The sequence below is a fragment of the Agrilus planipennis genome, unplaced genomic scaffold (assembly GCF_000699045.2).
Source record: "Agrilus planipennis isolate EAB-ADULT unplaced genomic scaffold, Apla_2.0 scaffold25, whole genome shotgun sequence".
NCBI lineage: Eukaryota > Metazoa > Arthropoda > Insecta > Coleoptera > Buprestidae > Agrilus > Agrilus planipennis.
Genome location: NW_020439112.1, coordinates 488,950 through 501,615, shown reverse-complemented (window position 1 = coordinate 501,615; position 12,666 = coordinate 488,950). Strand labels below are relative to the sequence as shown.

Genomic DNA, 12,666 nt, shown 5'->3' with positions numbered 1-12,666 from the left:
GGATGGAAGGAGTAGTAGGGATATAAAGCAGAGGATAGCGCAGGGTCGTGTCGCCTTTAATAAAAAGAAGTCACTTCGATGCTCGCGAACGGTTGATTTAGAAATTCGAAAAAGATTGTTAAAGCTATATGTTTGGAGCACGGCATTGTATGGGTGCGAAACATGGACAGTGGGCGCGGCGGAAAAGAAAAGGTTAGAAGCTTTCGAAAGGTGGTGTTACAGGCGAATGATGCGGATACCGTGTATAAGAAGGTTAGAAATGAAGAGATATTAGAAAGAATGGGAGAACAGAGGACTCTATGGAAGTCAATCAAAAATAGGCGAGATAGGTTGGTAGGACACCTTCTTACGCATGAAGGTGTAGTCAGAGACATATCTATTAGAGGCAGAAACAGGAGTTAGGAGGGATAGAGGTAGACCTAGATTAGATTACTGTTCGCAAATAGTTAAGGATGTAGGCTGTTCTGGTTTTAGGGAAATGCGATGTTTAGCTCAGGATAGGAAAGAGTGGAGGTACGTGTCCAACCAGTCTTAGGATTGACGACCTTATGATGATGAATTATATTTATACTTGTTGTCTATAAAATTAACAAGTAGTAGTGGATACCTCATTAAAACTAAACAGGTGCTAAAACCCGGCTAAAGTTTTAGAGTTAGATATCTACGAGGGTGGATTGATAAGTTTCCGGCCTGACCAAGAAAAACAAGGTTTTTAAAAATTTTTTTTTTTTATTTCTCAACATAATCTCCTCCAAGGCTGATACATTTCTCATAGCGGTGTTCCAGTCTATTAATGCCATCTCTATAGACTGATTCGTCAAGCTCCTCAAAATAACCATTTNCCACTATATGGCACTTATTTTTCCTACTGTATCATATTTGTAGCCTGATTTTTTTCATAAATCTGTTGTTTACGAACGATGATCCATTTTTAAAAGAAATACAATACTTCGGACCATTTTATTTGTCAGTATGGTGTTCAGTAAGTAATGCTTTGTGATAAAAAGTAGAATACTTTTTACTACTACTATTATTTAAAAACAAACTTCATAGTTCATCTAATTTTTCATATATGTAGTATATGTACTATAATTCTAAATTTATTTTAGTTACTACAGATTGTTTATTTAGTGTTATCTCTAGCGTCAAATAATGCAAATCATCTCCCGAGAAAAATGCGAAAGATCAAACATAAGTTAGAATCGCTGAAAGGGTACATCTTCATCACTTTTGTATTACCCTTGACCACATACGTTACCGCGGCTTTTTGGACAATTTTTTTTCTCAATAAGGATTTCGTGCCGTCTGCTACGTTTGCTCTTATGCCGTCATGGATTAATCATGGGTATCATACAAACGGAATGATTCTCGTATTGATGGATCTTCTTTTTGAAAATAACTCTATTCCACCTGTTAAATCTGCTCTTTTTGGAATTACTCTACTTGCTATCGTCTACTATTCAATGTAAGTTTCATTTAACCTTTTTTTCACTTCTAACTAATGTAATTCTAGGATTGGAATGAAAATTCCCATCCCTCGATTTTTTGAGTACTTATTCTACACATGTAACTTTCATTTGATATCATTTACGACTACATATACTCTCGAAATGTGTCCGTGCCTAAAAACTCAAATTTTTCGCGCTAAATTTCCACCAAATTACCTACCGTTGCAATCATAAGATTATCCAATACGTACTTTTTTACATAAATATTAGTAAATACCTTCCACATCCTAATAATTTCACGAGCACTTTTTTGTGTTTAAATTGTTTTATATATTTTAGCAAAAATAATGCCGGAAAGTACCTATTTGACACCGCACTAGAAAACCGTTGATACCATGAAATTCTACGTATTTTTTTACATAGAGATTACAAAAAATATGTAGTATAAAACGAGAAACATTATAATGGGTATCTATTTACGACTCTTCTCTAATATATTAATTTATTTTAGTTTTTTTGGAATATGGCCGGAAACTTATCAATCCACTCTCGTATTTCCTGATTCATTTATAAATACTTTTTTTAAGAAATGGCCTTGATGGTAATTATTATGCGTCGAGCAAACATGTCTTATCAAGTTTGGTTTTTCCCAAGCAAAATTCACAAGTACCACATAAATAATTATTGCACCTTATCATCAGCGTGATTTGTTATCACCCGATATAATTACAGTCAAACAACTGAAAATATGTGATATTAATTATTTATTTTTACTCTAACGGTTCAAAAGCCGTATCGGCAATGAACACACCAAATAGCTCAAATCCAGAGAGAAAACAATATTTTCTTAGTCTCTGTAGAAGGTACCTTTGTTACCAAAAAAAACTTCGCTCAACACCGGCAGGGCCGTACTCTCCAGCAAAAATAATGCCATGAGATTTTACGTATTTTTTTACATAATTATCACATTTCAAAGCTCAGTAAATATCTTTCATCTTTCAATAATTTCACGAGCTCTTTTTTATGTATAAATAACTGTTCTATAAACTTTAATAAAACTAATGCCGGAAAGTATACCAGTTTGCCATCGCATTTGAAAACTGTTGCCACAATGGGATTCGACGTACATTTTTACATAATTATCACATCTTAAAGCTTAATAAATACCATTCATCTTCCAACAATTTCATGAGCGCTCTTTTATATTAAATTATTTTGTAATTTTTAGCAAAAGTAATGCCGGAAAGTACATAAAATTGGCACCGCACTCGAAAACCATTAGCACCTTAAGATTCTGCGTAATTTTTTACATAATTATCACATTTCAAAGTTTAGTAAATATCTTTCATCTTTCAATAATTTCACAAGCGCTCTTTTGTGTTAAATTATTTTGTAATTTTTAGCAAAGCTAATGCCGGAAAGTATATCAATTTGCCATCGCACTGGAAAACCGTTAACACCTTGAGATTCTACGTACTTCTTTGCATAAATTATCACTTCTCAAACCTTAATAAATACCATTCATCTTCCAATAATTTCACGAGCGCTTTTGTATGTTTAAACTATTGTATACATTTTAGCAAAAATAAATAATAAAGTACTTTTTTGGCACCGCACTTGAAACACGTGAGATTCTGCATACCTTTTTTCGGAGCTCAGAATATACCTTTCATCATCATTGAAAAACGACAATTCCTATTAAAAATATACCAACATGGTTTTCTAACTTTTAATTGAAATTTCGCATCATAATCCAATATTTTATGTAGATACCTACTCACATTTTCATTAATTACAAATGCTTAATAAGCATTGAATTTGATTCTCTGTTTTAATCGTGCCTTATCAATTTTATGATGTGTATTAAATTGCATTAATGATTAGAACAGCTTAATGACTAGCATTTATTTTCTTAAGTTCCTTACACTTTTTGCTATCTGCATATATATGTCGGTGGTAATAAGTAAATAATTAATGAAAACAAAATAAAAGATAACCTTTCGACTTTTATTAGACACATTAAACATAATGACCCTCAAATGAAATAGATTTTTATAAAATAATGGTATCTTTAGTCGTTAGTATTACTTCAGTTGTTACAAACATTTAAAATGGACACTGATAGTAAGGTAAGCAAAAAGTTTAATAAAAAAACTTAAGGAATTTATGAAAAAATGGTTCGCATTTAGTATTACGTAGTGAATTTGTTGAACTCTTGACTTCGTTATTTAATCACAATAGTTCTTTAGTCATTAGTATTAGTTCAGTTGTTACAAACATTTAAAATGGACACTGATAGTAAAGTAAGCAAAAAGGTTAATAAAAAAACTTAAGGAATTTATAAAAAAAAATGGTTCGCATATAGTAGTATGTAGTAAATTGTTGAACTATTGACTTCTTTATTTAATCACAATAATATCTTATTAATCTTTTAACTGTTTCTAATGAAAGATCTTGTCTTGCTTGGATATTCGTGCAAATATATCTTTTGAGGGTTTAAATTTATTCAATTTTTTATGCAAAATGAATATGTAGATTTAAGAAAGAATAATATGAATACATATATACGTATATTTTTCTGTTTCACTTTTTATTCCTACTATTTTCTTTTAGATTTCCACTATATGGCACTTATTTTTCCTACTGTATCATATTTGTAGCCTGATTTTTTTCATAAATCTGTTGTTTACGAACGATGATCCATTTTTAAAAGAAATACAATACTTCGGACCATTTTATTTGTCAGTATGGTGTTCAGTAAGTAATGCTTTGTGATAAAAAGTAGAATACTTTTTACTACTACTATTATTTAAAAACAAACTTCATAGTTCATCTAATTTTTCATATATGTAGTATATGTACTATAATTCTAAATTTATTTTAGTTACTACAGATTGTTTATTTAGTGTTATCTCTAGCGTCAAATAATGCAAATCATCTCCCGAGAAAAATGCGAAAGATCAAACATAAGTTAGAATCGCTGAAAGGGTACATCTTCATCACTTTTGTATTACCCTTGACCACATACGTTACCGCGGCTTTTTGGACAATTTTTTTTCTCAATAAGGATTTCGTGCCGTCTGCTACGTTTGCTCTTATGCCGTCATGGATTAATCATGGGTATCATACAAACGGAATGATTCTCGTATTGATGGATCTTCTTTTTGAAAATAACTCTATTCCACCTGTTAAATCTGCTCTTTTTGGAATTACTCTACTTGCTATCGTCTACTATTCAATGTAAGTTTCATTTAACCTTTTTTTCACTTCTAACTAATGTAATTCTAGGATTGGAATGAAAATTCCCATCCCTCGATTTTTTGAGTACTTATTCTACACATGTAACTTTCATTTGATATCATTTACGACTACATATACTCTCGAAATGTGTCCGTGCCTAAAAACTCAAATTTTTCGCGCTAAATTTCCACCAAATTACCTACCGTTGCAATCATAAGATTATCCAATACGTACTTTTTTACATAAATATTAGTAAATACCTTCCACATCCTAATAATTTCACGAGCACTTTTTTGTGTTTAAATTGTTTTATATATTTTAGCAAAAATAATGCCGGAAAGTACCTATTTGACACCGCACTAGAAAACCGTTGATACCATGAAATTCTACGTATTTTTTTACATAGAGATTACAAAAAATATGTAGTATAAAACGAGAAACATTATAATGGGTATCTATTTACGACTCTTCTCTAATATATTAATTTATTTTAGTTTTTTTGGAATATACATTCTTTTCGGAAAATGGCTCTATATTTTCTTTTATGAAATGACTTGACTGCAAATTGTTACTGCTTTTATTATAACTTATTTGCTTCACGTAGGACTTGTTACAACAGGAGTTAAAGTACATCAGTCACTAAGATCACGAGTCAAAAAGGTATAATATTTTGGTTATTATTTTGTATTTTTTATTATGTTCATATGTATTTGATTTAATATATTGACTTATTGATATTATATAAACTATATAATTTATTTGTGGATAGTATTATAGAAAAAGTTTTATTTCATAATTTATTTAAGTAAAACTGACGTGGTTATATTTTAAAGAAAAGCTAAACATTTCTTAGATTAACAAAACCCAATTTTCATTCTATGCAGCATTTATTATAAAAATAATTTCATGAAACATTACTTTAAAATAGTCATTTAATCAACTTCAAAAGAATTTCTATCAATTTTAGTTAACTTTGGCGCCATGTCTCTTTTCACTAACTAATCGTAAGTAATGCAAATTACCACACTTTAAAAATTATAGCGAACTATTAAACTTATAAATAAATTATTTTAGAATAATAAACAAATAGTTAATACTATTAGTAGATTCTAAAACATTGTTGCGCTTTTATGTAATATTAGGACATTTTACTTACTTTTAAATTTAAAAGGGGAGCTTTTGGGTGTTTGGGGAATAACAGGAGTAAGTGGGTAGTGGGTGAAAAAAGATGAGACAAACAAAATAAAGATAGAAGAGAATTTAAAAATTATATGTGGAATATTATTGTTGCATACAATCGGGGAAATTTAAAGATATTCACATTCTGATAAAAGGATTTTAATACAAACAAATATGCTACATTAATTATTAGTTTAACAAAATTTGCAATTAATCTTAGTCTATGTGAAGATCACAAAAAATGAGAATCCTAGACATAACAATAAGAAGAGAAATAAGTGAATAATAATCATCATAATCGTGATAACAAAAAAGAAAGAGTTAGGTAAGCACTAAGTATACAGATCCCTTAAAACTACAGAATAGAGAAATGTAATAGTAATTAACCAACTATCACAATTATTATGATACCTTACAGGAAGGATCTCGTACTTTTATTATTCACAAGTCATTTTCATTATCCAGAGGAACTTTTGAACTAACGAAAAAATATTCTTTTTCGAGTCCTAATCAAAATCAAGAAGTTCTAATCCAGAAAAATAAGACGTCCACAAATGAATATTTTAGGGTTTGTATACAAGTTTGACCCGTAACAATATCTACTATTTGCGAGCAATTTTGCATTTCATGTCGATGAAGGTATTTTATAAATTATACGATTAAAAATAATATACACAAATATTCAAATAGCCTAGTATGGGTAGGAATAACGTTTTTTTAAGTCTTTTATGGGCATTTTTATTTGGAAGTAGTTTAAAAACAATTGATAATCGCAAGATAACTAAAAAGAAGTTAATATATGGTACACACACGGGTTGGTTATAAAAATGCTTATCCTTTTTTTAAATTCAAGTAAGCAAAAAGTAGAAAAATACAATAGTTACGTGTTACATAAAAAGGGATCACACTTCAAACTGCGTCATCATGTTGTATGTATAACATTTCACTTCTTTTGCATGTAACAATAAAAAGCATCAAAACAGTTCGTTGTTCATTAATTAAACACTTCGAACTTATGAAACATCCAAAAGGATTTGATCATAGAATCGCTTTTGCGCCATTACGAAAGATGCATAATGAGAAAACCAAACAAAAGAAACATGTATTGGCCGAACAACACCTCGCTGAAGTTTTGTCAGAAAAAAATCCGCATCACAGAGTTATTGCATGTAGAAATCATGATCACCACTAAATTAGATCAAACTTTGAAAAATACAACACATTTGTATTGTTATTTCGAAAAATCATTAATTTCAAACAATTTAATAAAATCGTAGTAAGTCTATATGTACACAAGGACGACGTTGGTGACGTGACGATGGTGCAACGTCTTCCAAGCAAAAAACAATATTACACCTCTCACAAATAATTTTTTCTTTTTATAAGCAAATATAATATATATTTTCACAGTTTTTTCCGCGCTCATTAATGCTCTTACGGTCTTGGCTAAATCGTTTCCTTTTGCACACTGCCAATGATAGTACTATCACAAATCAGGCAAGGTAGCTGTATGTGTCCTTTTGACCTTCTGTCCTCTCTAAATACTCTTTTTCGATCAATATATCGATACATTTCTGGAACAAATAAATAAAAAATTTAGATAAACTAATTGCAAAACAAAAATTTGTAATTTTTTTCCATACAAACATAAAGCATACTTTTCTTACGGGGTTACGCAGAAAAAACTGAAGAGATGTCCCATATCCTATAATCTAAGACCATTAATACACAGTAAGATACTGATAAACAAGCGCCCAGATATTTCAATTTTTTTAATATTAATATAAGTAATTTGTTTTCCTACCTTTATAATTTGTACTTTCGGCTTAAATCGCATCGATAATTGATTCAGTACTTCTGCAACGAGCTGTTGGTGCTTGAGAACCTTTCGCATTTTCATAATTCGAACAATAGCTGCCTGGATCAGTAGCTTTCTATCTTCCTCGATATGTTTGTGGGTGGTTTCTTGTTCCAATTTTAGTTCTGTCTTCATTGGAATATTTATATTCACTCGGAGCTTTTTACTATGAATATAAAAAAAGAAAATTGTTTTAAAATACCTCTTATTATTTAATGAACAATAATATGTAATTCCAAAAATTAAATTGACCATACTTTTTATAGCTAGTAAACAAGGCCACCACTGAACTTGGAGCTAGATCATTTTCATCATCATCACAGACCAATAATTTAGCTTTTAATAAAATTTGTAAGACCTGTATAAGAAAATCGGTCTTTATTTGGGTGTTTTCAGACAACTGAGAAATTGTCCAGGCCTCTGAAACGTTGTACTGTAACAATATTGCCATTTGGAAAGTGCTGGCTTGAAGTGTGTACCTAAAAATGAAAAATTAAGAGTAAAAACTAGTAATTTTAGTAGACAATGAATAAAATACCTATTTTTAAAACAATTGGTAACCAGTTCACCTTTTGACATGTTATACAGCCAATTTAATTTTCGACCCGAATGCTGACTGGAATAGAAACTGGTAAATCTATGAACACTGCGTTCCAGCTGTAAAAGGAAAATAACAGTAATAATTTTCAAAAAAAAGAAATTAACTAGATATTAAACACAACATACTTCGCTTGGTAGACCAAAAGTGAAAGACTGTTGAAATGGCCACGATCCTGAAGAAAGAACCTGTATGCTGAAATCTATATCTAGGAGTTCGCCAGAATTATTAAGGTGATTTCGGAACTGTTCATTCAAATCTTTAGAAACACCGATATCCTAGAAGTATTTTTTTTTTAATAGTATTAAAAATGCGAAAACTGTAAATTAATACTGTGCACAAACCTGGAACATTCTCTGAAGTTTTGATGTATATTCAAAACCACAGGCTTGTTTTAATTTCGAAATCATCGAAGCTTCCGCGTCATCACTAGCAGACATATGTTGTACAAGACGTTTTGCAAGCATCTTACTGTAGAACTTCTGAAAGACATCTTTATCCTCAATGTATTTGAAAACCACCATCTGCAGAATAAACAAAACAAATTAATAAAAACTCTACACATACTAATGTAGGTATTTACAAATAGAAAAAAAAAAATTTTTGATTATAAATAAACTTTATGTACTTATATAACAATTTTTAGCATACCACTTGGTTCAGAGTGTCTTCAAGTTCAGCCTCTTCGGGGTTTTTGCTGGATTTCTTTAGTAACAAATCGCAATATTTTGCCAGAAGTTCAGGCGATTTACTACTAGAGTTGGCCAATTTGGTGACTGCATTTGCATTTATAAAACGACCACAAGCTTTGTCTAAAGCAGCTACGAAACCGCTGTCGTTATTGAATGCTACCAAAACTAAAGCATTATACTTTTTATGAACCTCCAGTATTGTGTTCACGTACACTTTAGGATCCTGTCAACACAATTATTTTAAAAATGTTCATTAGTAATAATCATATTGAATTACTTACATTATGTGCTGCTTCGCCACATTTTTCAATTGCAGCAAGACCCTGATTACAGATGTGCTGTTCGAGAAGTGTGCGCAATTCGCCAAGACCGTCGGTTATTCTCGCGACTAACGAATACATGCGACCGAGGTCAGTATCTTTATCAGAGTCTAGCAACTGCTGAAACTCTGCATGAAACAGTTCCAAATGTTTCTGTATAAGAACGCGTTCACATGTCTTAGCTAGTCGATCACTTGTTGTTTCATGCAAATACGTTTGTACACGTTTTTGCTCCTCCAAAAGCCGCTGTTCAGCCTTCGAATAACAAAATAAAGGATGTTATTACAAACAAATAGTTTCTAATGTAATCAATCACTGTCAATATTTTTATAGAATAATGAAAGGCTTACTTTTTTCATATATTCTGTTACAGGATTCTGTGCCAAAAAGTTGGTACTTTCTCTTGTATAAAAACGTTCAGTATCTTCAAGAAAAACTTTTTCGAAACTTTCTACATAAACACTGAGATTTGGTCCTCTTTGTCCCGGTTCTTCTTCATTTAATCCCAATTCAACATAACAATTTATCACTCCAGACACTAATCTTGTGTTAATGGTTTCACCATTTCTTTCTCTTTCAATAAGTTTAAGGACCGCATTTGTTACCTGTTAAAGGAATGTTATTTTTACTTCCTACACAAAAACATCAGAAATACAAGATCCAAGCCTCATACAGCCATGGTAGGTACATAATTTTTGTGCAGTTTATAAGTTTTAGCATATTTTAATGATAAATAGTACGCTTACTTGTTTATTAAGTTGTTTAAAAAGATGATCTCGCCAGGTAACTAAGGCAAGTTGATAAATTTCATATATACCTTTACGACCTTCTTCACATTCTCTTTTTACCCAATGTCGATTTAAATATGCACACATTCCATCTAGTACTTTACTACTAAACTGATATTCTTCCCACTGTCTTGTGTAAAACTTAAGTACATCTTCATCCATGCAATGCATTCCTTCCTGGTTTATAAAATACACAAAAACAGTTACACATAATTATATTAGCAGTATCTTTCATTAATTATTAGAAAACGTTAAAAAAGTTGTACTGTTGTACATGTAAAGATATATACTAAATAAAAAAACGTTTGTACTTACGGACAGTAATGATATCAAGTAATTTCGTAAAAATTCAGTTAACCTTCGATATAATTCTAGTCCAACTAACTGTGCACCACCAGATACTTGATTTTTCTTACTCTTAGTATTAATGTTTGCATTATTTCTTCCGTTACTTTGTTGTTGATGAACAGATGTACAATAATTGTATACATGAGTATAAAGTTGCATATAACGCGGTTTGGTCATAGTTTGTCTTATATAAACATGCTCTATTCCAGCATTTAGGTCGCCCCATATTTGATCTAAGTCAATTTGTTTTAAACCACCAGCCATCGGACTAATCCCAGACGAATTTTTGTGAGACATTCTGTTAATTATGTATGAATGTATAATACACTACACAGTCTTCTTAATCACTAAAACAATTTTTTGAAGGTCCATAAAAAGAAAAATAAATCTTTAGAGAAGAGATGTAAATGTCACAATGCAGTTAGTTAAGATATGTGTCAAATAAAAAAAGAAAACTGACATGTCATTGTAGCAAGTATAAAAATAAAAAAAAACTCCTTGCATTTAGAAGAGAAAGGCGTCTTCTTTTGATAATATAACATCAACGTTTTCAAAATACACTTTCACTTTACAAAATTACAACACTGATTCTAAAGTTGTAACCAATCTTTCTTACACAATGCATCTATTTCACAAAGTCATTAAAATTTCAACTCACCCAAATACTAGAACATAACAAAAAAGTTTCAGAACATGCACAAAATAAATGCTAATATTAAAGTTTAACTTGTAAAATTAATAAATGTAAAATAAATTTACTTTATTTGCAAGGCTTATCACAAAACGACAAAACTGACAAATGAGATGTTTGACTGTTTATAAACTAAAACAGTAAACAACTACATAAACCTGAAAATCACTACAATTTGAATTTGAAACGAAACCTTTTTTTATATTTAAAAAGTTAAAATGGTATTTTTACGACATAAGCTATTGATACGAAATACTTAACAGAGCTGTGGCGTCTTAAATTATTAAGCATGATATTAATAAATGAGTATTTTTAAAAATACATTTCAGAAAAGAAACCACGGAAGCGCATGCTTATGAATTAATTGAAGTGGTGTCCAACATTATATGATCAAAAAGAACCAAAAGTGGTGTCGATCGTCGTCCATTGACGGCCAGCTGATTTGAGTTGACAATAAAATGTTCCGGTTCTTCGTTTTTAAGTTTATTTAAATGTTTTCGGAAGAAGTGCCGCAACTTTTCTAATGCCATATAAACTGTAGATAATAATGGAAACACAAAAATGGCCATCCCAACGCCCATTAATTGCAGAAAAATGTCCAGAAAAAGCAGATGACTACATGAACAATGGTAGCAGTTTCAACAACCTGCTGGAAAATGTCGAAGGAAATAGTAATAGTGAGAATTCCAGAAATTTAAATAACGATTCTCGGGTAAAAAATGTTGTTGAAACGGCTATTAGGTTAGTATTGTGTAATTTTTCTAATTGTAACCTGTTCTTAAAAAGCTGATTTTGCAGTGAAAAGTCCAGAAAAACTATTGATAAAATCTTAGAGGAAGTAAAAAATTTAACACCTGTAGAGTTGCTGTTTCTTTACTTAAAATTACCTACAGAATGCAGCAATTCAATTAATCCTCTCCAAAAACCACTTAATCCATTGGGAAGCAGATCAGAAATTAATCAGACCATAATGTGGATTAAAACCCATTTGGAAGAAGATCCCGAGTTATCGCTACCTAAACAAGATGTTTATGATGAATATCGGTAATTTTTTTAATGTTTTTAATTTTTGTAGCTGTAGTATATTTGTAATGTAAATGAAAGAGAAAACTTTATAGTACTAATTACAAATACAGATTAAACAAACAGCAGTTTGAAATATCTGCTGTATTTTTATAAGTTACAATTAAATGATATTATCAGTTACAAGACTCAACTTTATCATTGGAAGATGTTATCTATTTAGAATATTATTAATTATATAATATAGATAACTATATCCTCTTTCATTACAGTGAAACTATTCAGTAAATGTCACATTTTGGGAAATATTTATAACTAGAAATTTCAAAGTTTTGTTTTCTTAAACACATTAAGTTCATACTTCTCTGCTTTCGTGTCTTTTATAATCAATAACTCATTTTTGATATAATGTACACTCTTATACCATATAAAAAATGTTCAAAAGAATATATTTAATTATAGTTATAATAGAATTGAATCA

At 30.4% G+C, this 12,666-nt stretch overlaps 3 protein-coding genes across 11 annotated transcripts in view; 2 read left to right on the top strand and 1 right to left on the bottom strand.

Annotated features, from left to right (window-relative positions):
* The first annotated feature begins 848 nt into the window (after positions 1 to 848).
* On the top strand, positions 849 to 5,422 carry LOC108738392 (androgen-dependent TFPI-regulating protein-like). 9 transcript variants are annotated; one of them, XM_025977588.1, is made up of 4 exons: positions 3,397 to 3,577; positions 4,062 to 4,205; positions 4,333 to 4,688; positions 5,183 to 5,419. In XM_025977588.1, the coding sequence occupies exons 1-4, from the start codon at positions 3,560 to 3,562 to the stop codon at positions 5,244 to 5,246; spliced, it is 582 nt and encodes a 193-aa protein (XP_025833373.1). In that variant the 5' UTR covers positions 3,397 to 3,559; the 3' UTR covers positions 5,247 to 5,419. The 9 variants fall into 9 exon arrangements, 8 of the variants coding, with proteins under 8 accessions (XP_025833378.1, XP_025833380.1, XP_025833374.1 ...); XM_025977587.1 differs by lacking the exon at positions 3,397 to 3,577 and adding an exon at positions 3,668 to 3,751; XR_003231731.1 differs by lacking the exons at positions 3,397 to 3,577; positions 4,062 to 4,205; positions 4,333 to 4,688 and adding exons at positions 849 to 982; positions 1,110 to 1,465 and having other exon boundaries at positions 5,183 to 5,422.
* A 1,924-nt stretch (positions 5,423 to 7,346) lies between these two features.
* On the bottom strand, positions 7,347 to 11,282 carry LOC108739595 (cullin-1). Its single transcript, XM_018473580.2, has 12 exons — positions 11,130 to 11,282; positions 10,439 to 10,818; positions 10,082 to 10,300; positions 9,686 to 9,940; positions 9,297 to 9,590; positions 8,975 to 9,238; positions 8,668 to 8,847; positions 8,452 to 8,601; positions 8,264 to 8,382; positions 7,983 to 8,204; positions 7,672 to 7,891; positions 7,347 to 7,441 (listed from the first exon to the last, which is right to left on the bottom strand). Exons 2-12 carry the CDS (start codon positions 10,766 to 10,768, stop codon positions 7,361 to 7,363), a joined length of 2,334 nt encoding a protein of 777 aa, XP_018329082.1. The 5' UTR covers positions 10,769 to 10,818; positions 11,130 to 11,282; the 3' UTR covers positions 7,347 to 7,360.
* A 288-nt stretch (positions 11,283 to 11,570) lies between these two features.
* The window catches only part of LOC108738102 (probable serine/threonine-protein kinase DDB_G0282963), a 6,287-nt gene continuing 5,191 nt past the window's right edge, over positions 11,571 to 12,666 (top strand). The window contains exons 1-2 of the mRNA XM_025977621.1: positions 11,571 to 11,903; positions 11,961 to 12,207. Of these exons, the coding sequence (XP_025833406.1) occupies positions 11,710 to 11,903; positions 11,961 to 12,207 (441 nt within the window). The 5' untranslated portion in view covers positions 11,571 to 11,709. The remainder of the gene's footprint in view (positions 11,904 to 11,960; positions 12,208 to 12,666) is intronic.